This window comes from Bombina bombina, chromosome 2 (genome assembly GCF_027579735.1).
Source record: "Bombina bombina isolate aBomBom1 chromosome 2, aBomBom1.pri, whole genome shotgun sequence".
Lineage (NCBI taxonomy): Eukaryota > Metazoa > Chordata > Amphibia > Anura > Bombinatoridae > Bombina > Bombina bombina.
The window spans coordinates 420,975,559-420,997,988 of NC_069500.1; the positions used below are offsets into that span (position 1 = coordinate 420,975,559).

A 22,430-nucleotide genomic window follows, 5' to 3' on the forward strand; every position below is an offset into this window, starting at 1 on the left:
TTTTACTGGGATTGTCCCGGTTTGGAGGCGCTGTCCCAGTGTCCCACCCAGTTGTTCATTCTGTCCCAGTAGGGTTGCCACCTCCAGGCTTCAAATCATGTGTCCGGGTTTCAGACCACCTGAAACCCAGACACATTATTCAAAATGACTGGACTGTGGCTCTCCAGCATAGTTGGATGCTGGTACTTTGTTACATACAGCCCTGCTTAGCTTAATGTTCGTGTCCATCAAAGTTTACATTTAGTAATACAGGCTGAGTGAGCAGCATAGGGTTTTTTAATTTTGTAGTACTACTTGGTTTATTTTTCTAAGAATTTAACACCCCCCCGACCCCTGGTGACTTCACCGGTAATACACTTTTAGGGGAATCATGTGGGTATGACTAGGAAGTACAGACAGGAAGGATTTTTGGCCTGGATCTTGCTTTACTTCATGCAGGATAGCATTTTGGCTATAATCTTCCTGCATTATGGTATAGAGTAGCCTCTTAAACAGCTTTAGCAGGTACGTGTTTCTTTTTTACTTTCATTCAATGTTGTATTTATGCCTTATCAGTATTTGGCTCTGTTCCTTAGACACATAAAACACATATTACACTGCAGATATTAAATTGTGAAATTGATAATTATGAAAGTGATAATTATGCTTGATGTTTGGCATTATTTAGAATTTGAGATTTAGATTAATGATTTATTTGCCATGACAACGTAATGGTGCCTTTTTAACTAGGGGAGGGGGGGGCGGGTGTTATGGTCTATTTAAACTGTGTGATTCACTTGTTTGACTGAGGAAGGGTAGAGTATCCACAAAACATTACACACATAAAAGCTACTACTTTAAAAGGACCGGTAATTGCCACGCCCCCTTGACCACGCTCCTGACCACACCCCCACTGGCACCGCAACAGGTGGTCCCAGTTTCACCTCTAAAAATTATGGTAAGCCTATTTATATATCCTTTATTGAAGAAATGGCAATGCACACGGGGGAGCCAATCACACAAGGCATCTATGTGCAGCAACCAATCAGTAGCTACTGGGCCTATCTAGATATGCTTTTCAGCAAAGTAAGTCAAGAAAATTAAGCAAATGAGATAATAGAAGTAAATTAGAAAGTTGTTTAAAATGGCATACTCTTTTTAAATCACAAAAGAAAAAAATTGGGTTTCATGTCCCTTTAAGATAAAAATATTTAGCACTGTCTAGGCAAAGGTTAATTACAGCGATCTAAATAAAGTTACCATATTTCTTTGAGATTAAACTACATTACCCATCATGCATGACATATACAAACTACACCTCCCAGCCGTCGATTCTCGACAGAACACCAGTATCCCAGCATGCTTTTTCCTGAAGTACGGTGTTCTAGGAGGATCATTTCTGTTGCTTGGGTTGTTGTTGATGATCTATTAGACAGAAATCTGAGTGTATACAGAAATAAGAATGGCTAACCCCGGAGTCGAGGGCTCCGTCTCCGGGGTACTGGTAACCCAAAAGCCAGGATCAGCCGCTTTAGCCGTGGGGCGAGAGACCCAGGGAAACACTGTAAACATCAGGCCGAAGAGACAAGTGCTGTGCGAGGAAACATATATTCAGGTGAGAGAAGCAGCGATTTTTATTAAAAAGGTTAGTCCTAAGGAATATTACAAGTGAAAAGGTATGCAGGGTTAGTAACAACCGAACTGTAAAAATAAATAAAAAATGTGCAAGTGACATAACACACTGATAGAAGTGGGAGCAGCCACTTGGGAGGCCAGTATCGCACTAGCATACCAGTAACATGTAGGCTGTGGTATGACTATCCACAGATTCCACACCAGTCACTAGAGAGGAGAATATGGATCCAAGTCTCTAGAGATGTTTGTATAAGTTGTAGATGTTTGTATAAATTGTAGATGTTTGTATAAGTTGTAGGATGAAGAGAGAGTCGCATGAAAGGAGGAAGTGTAATGATGAGAGTGAGATTGATCACTTAGATCACCTGTATTGCGTTAGTGCACCAGTACGCATGTAGGTTATGTGTTTTTATCCACACTGTTATTATCCTCACCGGGCATTACAGTAACATAGAGGACAATATGGATTATAGTTTCTGTAGATGTGTGTATATATAAGTGGGAGAATGAAGAGAGACAGCCGGAGAAAACATGTCATAATATAAGTTTACAAGTCAGGGGAGAAAGGTTACTAAGTCTAACCCACTCAGTGTTAATAGAAGGAAAGACATTTTTCCCCACTTGTCAACACCAGAATTTGCCCACTTGTCAACAACAATTTGCTTTAAAACAGAATGCTTTATTATTGATATAAATATGAAGTGATTGTTTTGCCCTTTTGTCACTGAAAAAATAACATTTAATTTATCATTATGTGGTTACAGTTAGAATTCACCTCCTTTGAAGCACAATTAGTACCAGCAGAGAGCAGGATTTATCAAAGCAATTCTTCTAAAATTGTGCCTATAAATCTGCATAAGACTGAATCCCCTGATTTATGAAAGAAAAGTGTGCCTATAATTGGGCAAGTCCGACTATACATTCCTCTCAATTCGTTCATGTTCACCAAGGCGCACCGGTGCGCTTAATAAGGGTGACTAAAATTAGCAAATGTAAGAGTTGCCTTAGCATTACATCCAGTTACCAATTTATACTTTTTTTTGCACCTTTGGAGAACACAAACTTTTACAAATATGCATATTATAGTTCTCCATAGGTACTGTGGAGACCAGCATTAAAAAGCATTATGTCTTTGAGCTCATATCATGTTCACATATACTGTATTTCTGATGTAGTACTTTCTGATTCTAGCAAGTCTATAGTTGGCTAAATACCTATGCCAAATATAGAATGCAAAATTGCCCCACAAAGAACGAAAATTGTATTAACAATGTAAATGTGTTACGGTGATATGGGGTCATTATTATAACAATTTAAGTGCAGTAAAACATTTTTAGTTATGTGCATATTATAATAGGGTCAACTGAGGTAAAACTGTGTGGGACCCCCCCACCCCCAGCTATTAAGTATTTTAATAAAATTACTTACACTTTAGTGTAGCCTGCTCCAACCCCTTATTAGTGTCCTACTCCAAACCTTGTGCTATCATAAATAAAAGTGTGCATGTGAGGATAATTACTTATGCAAGTAAGGGTGGGTTGAGGAGGGACTGCAGGTACTGCTATTGTTTGTTGCCAAGAGGCTTGCTCGTTTCCCTGGGGATAATGTGACATGCTTTGTGAAAGCTTTAGCATTATACTGTGCACTGCTTTAGTCAGGTACTTTGTTACTCTGCCTCCTACCATGCATGGGTGCATTCTGCAGTAGCTGTGGCCTGGATAGCACCTTCCATATATGCAAATGCACAGCGGGGGAGCTTGCTGCAAACAAAACTATGCCTGAATTAAAGGGGTTAATTGGGGTTAAAACAGAAACAGTTTTGCAGGTGAGCTTTAGCTGCATTATATATTTAGAAACTTATTTTAGTTCACTGTTTTATGTCCCTTTAACCCCTTAGTGACCAGACCACTTTTCGATTTGTTGACCGTTTGGGACCAAGGCTATTCTTACATTTCTGCGGTGTTTGTATTTAGCTGTAATTTTCCTCTTACTCATTTACTGTACCCACACATATTATATTCCATTTTTCTTGCCATTAAATGGACTTTCTAAAGATACCATTATTTTCATCATATCTTATAATTTACTATAACAAAAATTATAAAGTATGATGAAAAAAACACACTTTTTCTAACTATGACCCCCAAAATCTGTTACACATCTACAACCACCAAAAGCACCCATGCTAAATAGTTTCTAAATTTTGTCCTGAGTTTAGAAATACCCAATGTTTACATGTTCTTAGCTTTTTTTTGCAAATTATAGGGCAATAAATACAAGTAGCACTTTGCTATTTCCAAACCATTTTTTTTTCTAAATTAGCTATAGTTACATTGGAACACTGATATCTGTCAGGATTCCCTGAATAACCCTTCACGTGTGTGTATGTATGTGTGTATATATGTATATACAACCCAAAGTATTGATCTAGACCCCTTTTGGTATATGTCATGCCAACATTTCATCGCCAAATGCGATCAAATTAAAAAAATCGTTCACTTTTTCACAATTTTAGGTTTCTCACTGAAATTATTTACAAACAGTTAGTGCATTCATGACACAAATGGTTGTAAATACTTCTCTGGGATCCCCTTTATTCAGAAATAGCAGACATATGGCTTTGCCGTTTCTTTTTGGTAATTAGAAGGCCGCTAAATGCAGCTGCGTACCACACTTGTATTATTGCCAGCAGTGAAGGGGTTAATTAGGTAGCTTATAGGGTTAATTTTAGCTTTAGTGTAGAGATCAACCTCCCCCCTGATCCCTCCCAAACAGCTCTCTTCCCTCCCCAACCCCACAATTGTCCACACCATATTAAGTACTGGCAGAAAGTCTTCCAGTACTAAAATAAAAAGTTTTTTTTTTTTTTTTTTTTTTTTAAATTAATTTTTTTATTGATTTTGTCAACAAATAACCAGTTTAACAAAAGTAAAGAAGTCACAAAAGTGCGATCTGCGCACACAAAATCAAAAGGTTCACACTGTTTGATCTATTGTCCACAACCGTAACCATAACATTAACCATAAACTCTAGGCATCTAATGTCTGTAGTGTGGGCATCTGGACTTTGAGCTGCCTGGCAATTATAGACCTTTATAGAGTTCTTTATTGTCCATATTCGCTCTCTGTAAGTGTTGGTCTTCTCCTCGCCCAGGTATATCAGTTAAAGTGGAGCTATTATAAAAGGTTGTAATTACATTGCTCTGAACCTACAATCATTTCTAGATTGAACCAAAAGAAAGTATAAAAAGAAAAGAAAATAAAGGGGGAGAGGGGGGGGGGGGAAGGAAAAAGGATGGTATCCGACAGAGACATCCCTGAATTGTAGCTTGCGATGAGGTAGTGGGGCACTCGCAATCGACAGTGTATGAGGCAAAATATATTCAGTAATATGTTCATAGCTTCCCTATTCTAGTGGTGTATTTGTCATATGTGGGATCCTATGTGGTTGTGTGATGGTGATAGAATCCCAGTAGAAACGAACATCTGCATAGAATGCAGATTTACCTCTTTTAAAGTATCCATATTCTTCACCTGAAAGCATCTTGTCAGTATTTTGTATCCAGCTATCTTGTGAGGGTATTAACGAGGACTTCCAGTGTAGGGCGATCAGTGTTTTGGCGCTATTGAGTCCTATTCGTATCAATGTCTTTCTAATTTTACAGCGGAGTGGAGGGGTCTCGTTTAGGAGGATCAATTTTGGGTTTAAAAGGAAGTCTGCCTCTGCCAATTTCCCCAATGTGGATTCTATTCCCTTCCAAAATGAGTGTATTTTGGGGCATGACCACCACATATGTAATGTGGTGCCTCGCTCGGTGCAACCTCTCCAGCACGAGGGTGAGGAGTTAGGGTAAATGTTATTTAGCCTAACTGGTGTCAAGTACCAGCGCATAAGCACTTTGTAATTGAGTTCGATTACTTTAGGTGAGGTGGAGGAGGTACGTGTGTTTCTATAGATTTGTAGCCACTGTTCAGTATCCATGTCTATGTCTAATTCTTTATGCCATTTAGCTGTATATGGAGGGAGTGGAGGGGATTGTGCGTTCTGAAGCATGCCCTTGGCTAGTGATAATGTACCTCTGGTAGTGCTCCCCCTAAGGCATGTTTGCTCAAAAAGTGTCGGTAATCTAATAAGGTCTTCTTTATTGGGAGTGGTCTGTAGAAAGTGTCGTAACTGTGCATATTTTAGCCATGAGGCAAAGGAGCCAAATAAAATTGGTGAAAGTTCCTCTCTGGGTTTTAGTTTGCCTTGTGTAAGCATGAGTGCCATGGGGACAGAGTTTAATAGTTCAGTAATTGGTGTGTCTTTTCTCCTGTTCTCGTATCCCCCCATTAGTTCTATGTTGGGAAAAATTGGGGTAAGCGGGGATACAAGTGTGGACAGGGCCGGTGTAGTTTTAATTAAGTGATCCCATGTGTTAAATACGTGTCGGTAAAGTGCGGATGATTGGCAAGCAGGGGTGCGCCTGGCTTTAGGGAGCCAGCATAGGGGGCCTGGGTTGGGGGATTTAAGTAGTTGGGAGTCAATCGCAACCCATGCTTTGGAATCTCTCCTACAGTGCCAATCCAAGATTCTCTGCAGTACTGATGCGTGATAATATAGGTTTAATTCTGGTAGGCCCAGTCCCCCATTTTGGAGGGATCTATACATTGTTCCTCGAGCTATCCTTGGGCATGACCTCCCCCACACAAAAGTATGTATGGCTTTTTGAAGTTGTTGTATGAATGTCTTAGGGAGTGTAATTGGCATCGCTTGTAATATATATAAGATTTTGGGGAGGATTGTCATTTTGATTGATTGTATTCTGCCCCACCACGACAAGGGCTTTTCCTTCCAGGAGGATAGGGAGTGTTGTATAGAGTGTAGGAGGGGTCGGTAGTTTAGGGCAAACCATTTCGAGGAATTAGAGGATAGCATTATGCCTAAGTATTTTAGATGTGAGTATTGGATTTTAAACGGACAAGATGGCGTGAAAGCTGCGAAGGTACTGGCGGTCATTGAGATATTTAGGAGTTCAGATTTTGAATAGTTGATATGGAAATGCGAGAATATACTGAAATTATCAAATTCCAGGGTCAGGTTGGGTAGTGAGATGTCGGGAAGAGTCAGTGTGATCAACACGTCATCTGCAAACATAGCTAACTTGTGGGAGTCTGGACCGATTGGGATGCCGTGAATTTCTGGGTTTTTCCTGATATGACAAGCTAAAATCTCCATTGTAAGGACAAAGAGAATGGGTGATAGTGGACAACCCTGCCTAGTCCCGTTATTTATGTTAAAACTGTGTGATAGGACTCCATTTGCGCGGACCTTTGCAGAGGGGCCGTTATATAGATGGAAAATTCGTTTAATCATTAGTTCCCCAAACCCAAAGTGTCTTAGTGTACTATGCAGAAAAGGCCAATTCAGCCTATCAAAGGCCTTCTCTGCATCAGTGGAGGCCAGGACTGCAGGGATCTGTTTTGTTTTAACGTATTCCATTAAATGGAGAACCCGAATCGTATTGTCTCTGGCCTCCCTGAGTGGCACGAAGCCGGCCTGGTCTACATGCACTAAAGTTGGAAGTATTTTGCTGATCCGGTTTGCCAGTATCTTGGCATATATTTTTATATCCCCATATAATAGGGATATCGGGCGATAGTTACTTGGTTCTGTGGGAGGTTTACCTGGTTTGGGTATAACAGATATATGGGCTTCCAGGAGGTTAGGGGAGAGCAGTCCATCTACATCAAGAGAGTTGAAAAGATTAGTAAGGTGAGGGGCCAAAATGGATTGGAACTGTTTATAGTATGAGGCCGATAGGCCGTCTGGGCCGGGGCTTTTACGTAGTGGTGTATTCTGTATGGCTGTAATGACCTCTTGGAGGGATATGGGGTCCTCCATTTGTTTCGAAATGTGCTCGGGTAGAGTTGGAATGTTGGCTTTCTGTATGTAAGAATCTATTGCTCCATAGTCTGAGGAGTATGGGGTCGCAGGGATATTGTAAAGGTTTTTGTAGTAATTTCTAAAGACCTCTGCAATTGCTTTACTGTCATGTGTGTATTCTCCTGGTGTGGCTGGCTGTGATAATTTGTGAATAAATTGAGTGTTTGTGCGGGTTTTAAGGGTTCTAGCCAATAGTGGACCTGCCTTATTGCCTTCTATGAAATATAGTTTGTTTAGATATATTGCCTTTCTTTGCGCTTCTCTGTTGAGTAGTTCATTTAATTCGCGTCTAGTCTTCGCTAGTTGAGTTATGTATCGTTCATTAGTAGGGGTTTGCATATGTAACCTCTCTATATCTCGGAGTTGATGAATCAGCATGTTGTATTGTTTGTTATAATTTTTCTTCATTATAGATTTCTGTTTCAGAAATTCTCCTCTAATTACTGCTTTGTGAGCTTCCCATACCATGGCAGGGGATGTATCTGGGGTTGCATTATGCAGGAAGTAGTCTTTAAGTGAACGTATAATTTTATCTTTAATTAGTGGTTGCAATAGCAGTGTCTCATCTAGTCGCCAGTGTGGGTCAGTGAGGGGTTTGTCTGGTAGGGCTAAAGATAGCGTTACCATCGAATGGTCAGACCATGGGGTCGGTAAGATTTCCGTGTGTTTCATTAGGGGTAAGCTGCTCTGGTCTATGAATATGTGGTCTATCCTTTTTTTTTTTTTTTTTATAAATTTGTGCGCACCAGTGTGCCCTCCAAGAGCGAGCTGCAGAGAACTCGGAGAATACAAAAGAGAAATCTCCTAGCCCTTGATAAATGTAGCCCAGAGTGTTTACTTTTACTACATTTTTGGACCACTCTGTGTCCATTCACTGAAACCATTCCTATTGATCAAATCTATCTGCTTTTTCCTTTGCCTTTAGAAGTGCTAGTTCTTTAAAGGGACATAAAAGTGCAAAAGAAAATGCTCTGATTTTTATTATTGCCCGTTTTGTATATAACTATGTGTTTAACATCTGTTAAGGAATTAAATACATAGGTAAAATTAACTTTAGACCAACAGTGTACAGCTGGGACCTAGCTGTAGACATTTGGTGAGTCAAAAGCAAGAGGCAAATGTGCGTTACCACCAATTACTAGTTAGATCTCGGGAGTGCATTGTGGTTGTTTAACAAATGATACAAAGATAATAAAAAGTAAATTGAAGTCGCTTAAAATGACATGCTGTATCTGAATCATGAACGTATTGTTATGAGTTTCATGTCTCTTTAAGTCTAATTATTTCCTGTTCCAACGCCACAAAAGGTTTGTATAATTTGCTTACCTGTTGATTTCTAAGCAACATTATACTTAAAGGGCCAAGATACCCAAATGTTAAAACACTTGAGTGATGCAACATAGCTGTAAAAAGCTGACTAGAAAATATCACCTGAACATCTCTATGTAAAAAAGAAAATAGAAAAATCCACTGCACCTTCAACGAATTTTCAACAATTTTATTGAGACTTCTTTCTCCCTTGCAGGTACAAACAGGTTAGCAGCAACGTTTCGGGAAGTTATCCCTTAATCATGCTAATGGGCCTCATCTGATGAACTACATTTATAGGCCTACCTATTAACCCTTTGTATATTGTCACAAAGCAAATTATATCACTCAATACTACCACCTGGTGGTTACACATATTATTGCAATTAAACACATATATAAAGTTAAAAACAATATACCATTTATCTATAAACCTTTTGATAATAAAATATTCAATACAATACAATACAAAGTGGATGGTACAAAAACTTTTACCTATTCTGATATTGATGCAGCCAGGATTACCACATTCATCCGTGGGTCAAGGGATTTTCTTAAAGAAGCTCCTAAAGAAAAAAGCGGGCAAGAATATGAGAGGTTAAAGAGAAAAAACATGATATGGGAATTACATGCAATAACCTTAGCTGAATATTTTAGGGTTAAAAGGATCCCAAGAGGATTGCGCATGTCTACACAACCTACTCTACTTAAGGACAATCCTGAATACTGTGAAAAATTTGAAGCAATACTAAATAAGTGTTCCTATGACCTAATGGTGCTGACTGTAGATTCCCTGCAACAAGAGATCGATAAGCAACAGATTGACGTTGAGAAGAAGAAAGAGGATTTACTACAAATGCTGGTATCCGATGAATTTGAGAAAAAAATAAAGGAGGTAGATGATAAAATCAATACCTTGAAGAAAGAGCTGCAAGAGCAGAAAAGGTTCAAATTTCAGCGTGATGAAATGGATTACCTTCAGGGGCATGTATACAGATGGCGATGTGAGCCGTCTCATTGGAGGAGAAGAGGACCCGGTAAATCACAGAGGTGCAATTGGAACCAAGTTAAGGAGAAATTTAAAGATGGAGGAAACCGCGTCAGCAGCACTGAGTCATCAGATGGACAAGGTTTTTTTATTGTCGAGCGACGATTCGCCGGCGTCATCAGGAAGTGCTACCGAGGTGGCCGCAAACACAAGCGGCATGGAAAAAGACCGCCGTTATCCACCGAGGAGGAAAGTCAACAAGGCGAAAAAGAAGAATCCACAGTAATTAATATCTCGAGCAAGGTCTTGCAAAAGAGTGAGTACGAGATACTTGAAAAAGGATTGTCATTTTGTCTGGTTAAAGACATTAACTTTTTTGAGTTAGAGAAAGATTTATACAAGTTTTTTCGGACATTAAAGTTAAAATGTCTATTTAATGAGAGCCCACGGTTGATTAGCAGCACTATTAGCCCTAAAAATGATATGTTAACGTAAAAAAATCTACTGGTCTTTATAAAAAAAAAAAAAAAAAAAAAAAAAAAAAGCACCTATATACCAACTCAAGGCAATAATAGTGTTTAAAGTTACATTGATTTGGTTAAATATGATGTGATGAATTTTTAAGAACAAACCATTACAATAAAATTTTTAAAAAACATAAAGAGTATAAACCTAATCTAATATTGCTTCAGAAAAAAAGCTATAGACTCCCTAAGAGAAAAGGATATATTGATAAGGAGAGCTGACAAGGGGGGGAGCTACCATAGTTTTAGACACTGATTATTATGTCACAGAGATTAAACAGCAACTAGGAGATAACACCTATAAACAACTACAAAGTAATCCAGGCTGAAATAAAGAGTGTTAAATTGGGTATTTAAGATTGGTATTATTGACAAAAAACTATTTGAATATTTATATGTAGAATGGCCTAAAACGCCTATCTTTTACACAGTACCAAAGGTACATAAAAATCTAGCTGAACCACCTGGGCGGACAATTGTGGCAGGAATAGATACAGTCTTTACCAATATAGCCACATATTTGGATAGAATTCTGCAGCCAGAGGTACATAAAATAACATCTTATATTAAAGATACTAGTGACTTTATTGATAAATTAAAGGGTTTACCGTTGGCTAATGCAAAATGTATTCTATATACACTCGATGTAAGTAGCCTTTATACTGTGATTAATCATGAGAGTGGCATAGTGGCATGTATTTTGGCACTTAGGTATTCTGCATTGTATAGTGAGAGTCAAATACTGTTCTTTGAAAATTTATTGAGAATAGTGCTATACAACAATTATTTCCTATTCCAAGATGATTGGTTTTTGCAGATAAGAGGTACGGCCATGGGGTCCAACGTTGCCCCATCAATCGCCAATATGTTCATGAATAGTGTTGAAGAAAAGTTTGTATATGAGAACAAATTGTTCCTGCAATATGAAGCGTCATGATGGCGCTTCATAGATGACATATTTGGCATGTGGTGGGGCGACGTTGGTACCCTATTGGCATTTCTTGAGCAATTAAATCAAGCAGTCAATAATTTGAAATTCACATTAACCTTCAGTGAGGAAAAAGTGGTATTCCTGGACACAATAATACATTTAAATAAAGAAACTTGTAGTTTTAAAATTGACCTTCATAGAAAGGAAACTGATAGAAATACTTTAAGGTATGAAAGTTTTCATAACGAGCCCTTAAAAAAATTCTTTACCACGCAGTCAGTTCAAAAGAGTAAAGAGGATTGTAAATGAGAATTCTTTGATCAATTGTAGGTTACAAGAAATGGGGGATAAGTTCATACAAAGGGGATACCCATTAAAATTGATTGAGAGTGAAATTACAAGGGCACATGGTCCAGAAGTAATATTGCTAGAATTAAGAAAGATAATGAAGAAAGTGTAGTATGTGTTACACAGTTTAACCCTATAAGTAAAGAAATTAGTAATATTATATCTAAACACTGGCACATCATAAAAAATTGTAATTCAGACATTGAATCCTTTAAAAAAAAAACACCTATGATGGCATATCGAAGAGTACAAAATTTAGGAGATATGTTAGTCAGGAATGATTTGGGCTCTAATAAGAAACAAAAATATATTACTAAAAAAAGCTATGGAACTTTTCCATGTTTAGGTTGTGCGAGCTGCAGTGCAGTCATTAAAGGGACAGAATTTCAACATCCTCAAACAGGGAAAACATTTGGCATCAACAATTATTACACGTGTGACTCATCCTATGTCGTATACCTAATTAAATGCCCATGTTCCAAAATATATGTTGGAGAGACTACCAGAAAGGTACGGGATAGGATGAGTCGACACAGATCCAATATTAGATGTGGGGACCAGGAAGCCCCTGTATCATGCCACTTTCTTAGTGCAGGTCATAACATAAGCCAATTACGGTGGCAAATAATTGATGGAGTGGATAAGTTAAGAAGAGGTGGCAATAGGGAAACCATATTAAAACAAAAAGAATCTTATTGGATTTATAAATGGGATGCTTTAATCCCAAGGTATAAATAGAGAACTGGACCTTAACCCTTTGGCTGCTAAGCCATTTCCCACCTGGGTGCTAATATTTTTTTTTTATTATTATTATTTTTGCAATTTTTGAAAACTTTTTTTATTTTTTTTTTACAGACCCCCAAGACTTATGCTGTTGGAAAGGTTAGGTGATTACCTTTCCAACAATGGGTCTTGGGGGTCTGTAGCTGCTTAGATGACTGAGATACAGGCTTCTAAGCAGCATGCCCCCTCCTCCTATACTTAACATTGTTAAGTATAAATAACGTTGCACGGTGACGTCATCACGTAATTGCGCGTGACGTCACCGCGCATCACGTGAAGCCCCGGCGATGCCTGTCACTCTACAGGCATGATCGCCGGGGTAGGAGCAGCAAGGAGCCCCCAGATCTCCCTCAAGGTGGGAGAGTGCTCATGACGGCTCTGAGCCGTCATTAGCACCAGAGTGAGAAACTCTGTGACGGCTCAGAGCCGTCATTAGCACTGAAAGGGTTTAAGTATTTCTATAATTTCTATAATGTATATTAAATTAACAAAAATACAAAAAGTAGTATCTCTGTTATGTAAATAATTTGAGAAATAACAACAAGTATTGGTCTTTGAATATTTTATTATCAAAAGGTGTATAGGTAAATGGTATATTGTTTTTAACTTTATATGTGTTTAATTGCAATAATATGTGTAACCACCAGGTGGTAGTATTGAGTGATATAATTCGCTTTGTGACAATATACAAAGGGTTAATAGGTAGGCAATAAATATAGTTCATCAGATGAGGCCCATTAGCATGATTAAGGGATAACTTCCCGAAATGTCGCTGCTAACCTGTTTGTACCTGCAAGGGAGAAAGAAGTCTCAATAAAATTGTTGAAAATTCGTTGAAGATGCTGTGGATTTTTCTATTTTCATATAAGTTAAGAGGTTTGGACAGTCCCTCTAGCCACTTGCATCTTCATTTACCGTGGAGCTGTACACTGCTTGTTTGTGTTCTATGTAAAAAAGAAAGATATTTTACCTAAAAATGTGTTAAGTATTCACACCCCATTGTAAAGGACTTTAAGCAGCAAATCAGTATGTCTGTCCCGGGACAGGCAAGGGAGTGAGCCTCATGCACACGTTATTTCCCTATTCAGTTTAAGGGAGGTTACTGTGAAATCTCATGAGATCACGGAAAAGAGTTCATGACCTCAGCACTGTTGATGCTGATTGGCTGCAGTTCATTTTATTTTTTTACCTGCAGCTGGACAGCAGCTGAAGTATAACTTTTTACACAGCACTTACTCTGGTGCGCTAAGGAAATTGTAAGGTAAAATATATTCCTTTTTTACATAGATATGCTCAGGTGATATTTTCCTGTTAGCTTTTTACAGTTATACTGCATCAGTTTCAAGTGATTTAGCATATGAGTATTATGTCCCTTTTAACAATTTTCTATGTTCTATCTGAAAAGGGAATTGGTGTTTTTTTTTAAATAAATCTTCTTCTATCAGCCAGTAAACAACATTTACCTAGGTATAAGTTGTACACAAACATGCATTTCCTGATAGTTTCCCTTTTAAAATGTAAACGTTTTTCTTTTTTTCTTTCATCCAATGAATATTTTATTATTATTATCGGTTATTTGTAGAGGTCAACAGATTCCGCAGCGCTAATTTTATCATATTTAACTGCTGTTCTTTCACATGGTTGACAGAAAAAAGTTGATTACTGTTTCTTTAAAAGACACTTTTGCTGCTTAACACATGGGTGCAATGACTTCCAGATGTTGATGACAATGATTTTGAAACTGATGGCGCAAAAACAGTAGAATAAAATTAACGGCCTTGTTTTTGAACATTTTTTTTTTTTTTTTCTGTAATGCTTTTATGTATGTACTTTTTAAATATATTTTTACAGCAACTTTTTTAAAATGTCAATTTAGTGGCTACATTGTTTTTATTTATTTTGGCCACCACAGAACCTGCAGAAAATTATCCAGCGTGATTTCTTCCCAGACGTGGAGAAGCTGAGAGCTCAGAAGGAATATCTGGAAGCAGAAGAGAGTGGAGACCTAGATAAGATGAGGCAGATAGCTATCAAATTTGACTCTTCTGGGAAAGGTTCTCAGGAAACACCACTGCCGTGTAAGGACCCATAATCCATTAAAAATAAAAAATAATTATAGATCCTTATGTGTTGCCACGATATATGGATTTTTATGATATTCAGACTATATTTATATAACTATAGAATAATTATTTTCAATATATTGTTTAACTTTTTATTTTATTTTGATGAAGATGTCACACCGGCTACATTTGAAACACCTGTTGGAATTCCTGGCACACCCTTGCTGATGAGTAAGCGCAGAGTGGGAGATGATGGTAGGTAATATTTACTCTTGTCAACATGACACTGGTGATGGGTCATAGCCATTATATTAAATATATGACCTATTTATGCTACTCTGACCACAGATCATCCAACTTAGTTTTACAGTTACATATTCTTTATATAAGAAACCCTATCTAGAATTATTTCTGCAGGGCCTGGAGAAAACCCAGAGAATGAAGCAAATGACCTACCTGGGCTGGATAGTTTTTTGGCGAAAAACACAAGTGAGGACAATGCTTCATTTGAGCAGATTATGGAGGTGGCAAAGGAGAAAGAAAGGAGTAGGCTCTCGTGGCTTTATGAAGCAGAGGAGGAATACAAACAGGTACCGTACTCCAGTGAGCTTTACTTTAAAGGCGCAAAAAAATTTTTTTTTTTCTTTCATGATTCAGATAGAGCATGAAATTTTAAGCAACTTTCTAATTTACTCCTATTATGTTTTTTCTTCTTCGTTCTCTTGCTATCTTTATTTGAAAAAGCAGGAATTTAAGCATAGCAGCCGGCCCATTTTTGGTTCAGAACCTGGGTAGCGCCTGCTCGTTGGTGGCTAAATGTAGGGTTTTGTGTCCCTTTAATGATCTGTATATGTGATAGAGCCTTATCAGTGCTGAGTTGCTGACTACTGTTACACTGGAAAGGGAAATTTTAAATACATGTTTAGCTTTTTGTTAAAAAAGATAGATAATCCCTTTATTACCCATTCCCCAGTTTTGCATAACCAACTCAGTTATATTAATATACTTTTTACCTCTGTGATAGCTTGTATCTAAGCCTCTGCAGACTGCCCCATTATTTCAGTTCTTTTGACAGTTTTGCATTTTAGCCAGTCAGTGCTGACTCCTAGGTAACTTCTCGGGTGTGAGCACAATCCTTAATTTTCATAGCAAAATTACATGAAAAACAGGCAAAATAAATAATGAAGGAATATACGAAAATTCCAATTTCCATACTATTTCCTACAATAATTTAAAGTCACATCTCAAAATTAGCACAGAAAAAGATACCCGGATAGGTTATCCTAGTTATCTTTAATTTTGTGTTTAATATACTTGTACTAGCAAGCATATATCTTGTAAAAGCTATCCGTGTTTCATTAATACCTTGTATTGTGCATCGGACACGACGTGTATGCCATTTTGTGTCTCCACTGTATGTGCCATGTGGTGGTAAATCTGCTTTTGTTCCTCAGCGACAGCAAGAGAACTTGGCTCTTCCTTCTGTTGAACAGCAAGCGATAGAGTGCGTAAAGGCAGGACTGGATACTTGGGAGTACAAGACACACAATTCCCTAATGTATTATCCTGCAGGTATGTTCTCTCCGGTATTCAATAGTTTAGCTATCTGTATCGGTGTACAAATGTTTTAAAAATTACTTGTTAGAAAGCTACATCCACTAGTACCCAGATAACTAAGAAATTGCAGTGGGTGATTAAAAAAAATACCTTTTAGTTTTTCTATCTAACATTGAGTGGAGTAGCAACTTTTCCCTCTGGACTAGTAGCTTTTCTCCTCTGTATAGTAAACTATAGTGCTATTTCTTTACCCCTGTACAGCCCCGGTATACTCCCACTATGAGTCAGCTCACTAGCAGAACACAACCAGAGAGATGATCAGATAATAGTTGCATGTAGCAGACAACCTGCACAGTTTACTGCTCCCAAGTGGTCCTTATCCAAGGTGTTCAACCCCTTGCAAGGTTAATAATGCAAAAATTACATGCGCTAATAAGGAATTCATTGGAACGTCTTTCATTTCTAAACATATCTGTGCGACTAGAACTTCTTTATACTTGTCAGTTGAGATCAGTTACTACATACTTAAATGGACAGTAGAGTCAAAATTAAACTTTCACGATTAAGATAGAGCACAGAATTTTAAACAACCTTCCAATTCACTTCCATTATGTAAATGTGCACAATCTTTTTATATGTATACTTTGAGGCACCAGCTACTACTGAACATGTGAAAGATTCACAGGATATACGTATATGTACTTCGTGATGGGCTGATGACTGTCAAGTGATGCATTAGGATAGAAAATGTAAAAAAATCTACTACTAATTTGAAATTGCTTTTACATTGTCTTTTTATTATGCATTTATTAATTATGCTATTTTACTGTGTTTAGTGGTCCTTTAAGGGAATGTGTAAATGTGAAGTAGCTTTTTTTTATGATTGATTTATATTAATATTTCATGAATTCTTACTGTAGCCCCTCTTTTCCAGGTGTCCCTGATAATGATACCATCTTCAAAAAGCCTAGGGAAGTTATTCATAAAAATACTCGATTTCAGAAAGATCCATTCAGCCAGGCGCTAAGTAAGACTCAGCTACAGCAGGCAGCAGCGCTAAATGCGCAGGTATCCAGACACATTTCCCTGCTATTGTTCTAGCAGTCTTGTTGGTAAAGTTTGATTAAGAGGTTTAGTCTATATACTGGAAAACAAACAGTTTAACACACTTTCACTGTATTCTCACAGTATAAACAAGGAAAGGTTGGGCCAGATGGGAAGGAGCTGATCCCACAGGAGTCTCCCAAGGTCAATGGCTTTGGATTTGTTGCCACACCATCTCCTGCACCAGGTAAAATATCCTTTAAAGAATTACAATGGGCTAGATAGTAAAAATAAGCAACTTTTATACTATCTGGTAACAACAAAAGTCGTCATTTAAGTCTCTTTGTTTACTACATATAGTATAGTATAGTGTGTAACTATTTCAGTGTCTTTTAACAATTTGTTCTCAAAGCCTACCTTAACACATCAGAAGTTATGTAGAAGCAAGCGTTACAAACTCAGAAGCTAAAAATGTATTTGATTATCTTATAGGAGTTGATGAATCTCCGCTAATGACATGGGGTGAAGTTGAAAGCACCCCTTTCCGACTGGATGGATCAGAAACCCCTTATTTGGAAAAGGCACCGGGACCATCTTTTAAGGTACCAAACATAGGTTTCTATTTGTGGTGTAATAAACTGCACATTACTTATATAGGTGTACAGATGATTATAGATACCATCACTGACTGAACAAATATCTGGCCTAGTGGATAATACCTAATTGCAAACACTAAAAATGTTGTTTAAAAACCCCAAAAAATAGATTACGCACATAAAACGAACGTCACATTCTGAAACAATGTAAATTGGTGTTACCGGTTCACAAAATAGTATTTAAAGGGCTAGAAAGATCAAAACTGGGTAAATTTAAATTACAAATAGAGGCGTTTTTTAACTATACTTCCACTAGCAAAAATGCTTCTAGTGACGGTAATTACTGTTTTTCGGCAGCACAGGCACGTATGCTGTGAGTGCACCATTATTCATGCTCCGATATGAAACCAAAAAAATATTTTGTGATTCAGACAAAGCATAAGGTTTACGTTTACTTCTATTATCAAATTTGCTTCGTTCCCATGATCTTTGTTGAAGAGATACCTAGTTAGGCATCTGGAGCACTACATGGCAGGAAATAGTGCTGCCATCTAGTGCTCTTGCAAAAAGTGCTGCCATATAGTGCTCCATAAATGGACAGGCACCTAAGCATACGTCTCTGCTTCTGAACAAAAGATGACAAGAGAACGAAGAAAGATTGATAGTATAAGTAAATGAGAAAGTAGTTTCAAATTCGCTTGTTCTATCTGAATCATTAAAGAGACACTCAGGTTAAATTAAATTTTCATGATTCAGATACAGCATGTAATTTTAAACAACTTTCACATTTACTTCCATTAAAAAAAATGTGCACAGTCTTTTATATTTACATTTTTTGAGTCACTAGATCCTACTGAGCATGTGCAAGAATTCACAGACTATACATATATGTATTTGTGATTGGCTGATTGCTATCACATGGTACAAGGGGAGTGGAAATATAAATAACTTTGTTATAAAAAAATCTACTACTTATTTCAAGTTCAGACTAAGTGCTATTGCATTGTCTTGTTATCTTGCATTTGTTGATTATGCAAATCTAATGTGTTGACTGGTCCTTTAAAAAAATGTGGGTTTCATATCCCTTTAATTTGTGTCAAACAAGCTACTGCTGACTCTCTGAGCAGGCGTGGTGTTTGAATACTAGTGCACAGGCCCTCTCAGCATATGTGAGTATGTCACTGAAAAGCAGTAATAACTATTACTTGAAACATTTTTGCTTCTGGAAGTATATTGGGAAAATTCTTCTATTTAAAATTTAAATGCACTTGTGCATATTTGAATGTTGACCTTTCTTCCCCTTTAATATGTTGCCAGCTTTATGGTAGCCATACACATCAACTAGGTTTTCTTGTAATTCACATTTACCTATATACCTGTTTTAATCTTTAACACTGATTTGTGAATTTTAAACCTCCTTCTAGAGTTACCACATCTGTTGTATGTAAGGTTTGTACATTTTAAGTGCTTCAAAGTAAAACCAAATGTTCATCATAGATATAAAATCTGACTAGGAGGTTAGGTTTTGTCATCTGTGCTGTTAGGCTTAAAGGGACACTGAACCCAAATGTTTTCTTTCGTGATTCAGATAGAGCATGAAATTTTAAGGAACTTTCTAATTTACTCCTATTATCAAATTTTCTTCATTCTGTTGGTATCTTTATTTGAAATGCAAGAATTTAAGTTTAGATGCCGGCCCATTTTTGGTGAACAACCTGGGTTGTCCTTGCTGATTAGTGGATAAATTAATCCACCAATAAAAAGTGCTGTCCAGAGGCTGAACCAAAAAAGCTTAGATGTCTTCTTTTTCAAATAAAGATAGCAAAAGAACGAAGAAAATGTGATAATAGGAGTAAATTAGAAAATTGCTTAAAATTGCATGCTCTATCTGAATCACGAAAGAAAAATTTTGGGTTCAGTGTCCCTTTAAAGGGACACTCAAGTGAAAATGTAAATTTCATGATTCAGGTAGAGCACGCAATTTTAAACAACCAATTTACTTCCTTTAACAAAATGTGCACAGTCTTTTTATATTTACACTTTGTGTCACCAGCTCCTACTGAGAATGTGTGTAAGAATTCAAATAATATATGTATATGCATTTGTGATTTGCTGATGGCTGTCATGTGATACAGGGAGAGTGGAAATATGCACAACTTTGAAATTTGTCAGAAAAAAAATCTACTACTCATTTGAAGTTCAGTGCTATTGCATTATCCTGTTATCATGCATTTGTTGATTATGCAAATCTACTGTTTTTACTGGTCCTTTAAAAGAAAAATTGCAACCTGAGCCCATATCATAACTATGGACCCTCTTATGAGCTCCAGTTTTTGGCTCAAAGCTTTGCCGTACTCTTCACTTACTCATTGGACAACAATCTGCAGAAGTAACTTCACACATAGAAAGTAACAGTATGAGCCATACAATAAATTGTGTATCGTTATATAGGCAGAAATCCAACATATATTTGAAAGGTATAATATTAACCCAACCTTCAGGGATATTGTATCCTGGATTACTGTTTCTATACCTGACATTTTTCAGACAGATGGTATAGTGGATATCTATAAAAGTAGTTATCCTACGTACATTGACAATATATGGCCTGTAGTTTTCAGGCTGATAAAAAAAAATGTGTCAGTCAAGCTGGTGATACATATATAGAAAGTAATGTTTTATATATAGAAAACATGTATACTGTTGTCAGTATTTATGATAAGAATCTAAGTAGTGCTCTCCAAATAATATATCGGCTTATGGCAGGGTTATAACACAATACAAATAATAATTATCCTTAAAAATAGAAACCCTTAACCAACATGCATCTACTAGAAACCATACAATTAATATAAATACCTGAATTATTTTATTTAGTTAATATCCATGAACATTTTGAAATATATTTGCAATACCAGAATATGACACAATATTATATACGTTAAAACCAACTATTAAGATATGCTATCCTTCTTACAAAGCCCAGAAAATTTTACCTTTAAAAATCAGCCTTATTTACAAATAGCCTTTCATTCAGTTAACACAATGGGACTAAAATCTTTAACTTTTAACATCCAAGCAATACAATCCTAACAGTGCTTATAAACAATAGGATAATATATATATTATGCTATTTAACTGCAATTTATCCTAATACAAAATTGATTTAAAACATCAGAACTTTCACAGATTAATTACTTAGCCTACCAGATACAAATTTAAACAATACCAAGGCTTATGAAATATTAACTTGAAATACAAACTGCTTCTTTAAATCTTTCAACTGTACTTTAAACTGCAGTGACTTATAATTTAACTAATAGTCTTACCAATAACCTTGAATATGTTACCAGGGTAAAGAGCAATCAATATCCAATATTCCTTAATAGGAATTATTTTACCTCAGATCACCAATAAGTGTATATCGCAATCAATGAGAAAGGTAGATTATCTTTGCTTGAGTAAAGTATTATCTCGCGCCCAACAAACCAGTTACAAGTTTAGCTTAGCAGAAATCTCCCTTTTCTCTATCCTGCATTCACTTTATATCAGTTTTCCATCATGGGTAAATTATGGGTGGCCCTCCTTGTCTCTTTTGATTGGGTATTTGTAATACCTGATTGGATTGGCCCTTAACGGAGTTGAGCATGTTTACCATGGCAACGCATCTTTTGAACAGTTAAATTACCTTAACTGTCCTACCGGTATTGGCCCTTAGGTGGCAGCAGACATACAGACAAAACAAATTCACCTTTAACATTTCTAAGCATTTTTAACAAGCTAATTATTCTCATAAAATGGTTATTTAATCAGATCACACTCTCTGCATTAATCATATAACCCCAATTATAGATGGGTAGTATTAGATCATTTTTTCTGATTATTCTGATACCAAATATGTTATATTATTAACATTGTATTATATTAAGGCAATTTAATACTGCGAATTATTAGCTTAAAATGTATTACAATTTTATCAGTATCCTGGCATTTCTATATCTAATATGTTTTCACATAATATATTATGCTCTATGTCTCGCACAATTCTTGCATGCAGGAATTTTGCCCATGGTCCACCTGAAATAAAATAATAAGTGTCATTAATCATTTCTTTTTAGGTCCACAAAGATTCTTAAAACACAGATGCTAAGATATTCATGCTTTCAAAATATGCATGTATATATACAATACACACATACACACACATATATATATATATATATATATATATATATATATATATATATAATATTTTGTTAAAAGCCATTTTTTTTATTTAAAACCCCCACTGCTTTTTCTTCTAAATCAGTTCCCAGACTCTTTATCTTTTACTCACCACATGGGGTCTTTTTGCACCTGAGAGTAATGCTGAAATTCCCACAAAACATGTCACCTTGGAAATCCTATCACACCTTTCCAGTTTGAAAGACAAATGGTATCATGAGATGGTTGTCAAAGATGGTTGTCAAAGTTTAACAAGCCAAATGTTTATTTCCCTCACTGGGGTGTTTCAGAATAATTTTGCATATTAAATTGGGGAAGAGCTGAGCAATGAGTTTGCACTTCCAATTAAGAGCAAATGTTGCCTTTTGAATAATTTTACTTGTTCAGTGGGGGGAGAATTACACATGATTGAAGTCAGTTTGTCTGACAGAAATTAATCATTTTCTACTGACCAGTCAGATCTGAATAAATATATATATTTATTAACCTTAAAATATATGATTAAAATATATATATATTATCCTT

General features: G+C 36.7%; 1 protein-coding gene across 1 annotated transcript in view; it reads left to right on the top strand.

Annotated features, from left to right (window-relative positions):
• Positions 1–1,348: 1,348 nt before the first annotated feature.
• Positions 1,349–22,430, top strand: part of ESS2 (ess-2 splicing factor homolog) — a 38,342-nt gene continuing 17,260 nt past the window's right edge. Inside the window, exons 1-8 of the mRNA XM_053701963.1 lie at positions 1,349–1,594; positions 14,334–14,499; positions 14,656–14,739; positions 14,902–15,074; positions 15,939–16,056; positions 16,976–17,109; positions 17,230–17,332; positions 17,578–17,687. Coding sequence (XP_053557938.1) covers positions 1,442–1,594; positions 14,334–14,499; positions 14,656–14,739; positions 14,902–15,074; positions 15,939–16,056; positions 16,976–17,109; positions 17,230–17,332; positions 17,578–17,687 — 1,041 coding nt within the window. The 5' untranslated portion in view covers positions 1,349–1,441. The remainder of the gene's footprint in view (positions 1,595–14,333; positions 14,500–14,655; positions 14,740–14,901; positions 15,075–15,938; positions 16,057–16,975; positions 17,110–17,229; positions 17,333–17,577; positions 17,688–22,430) is intronic.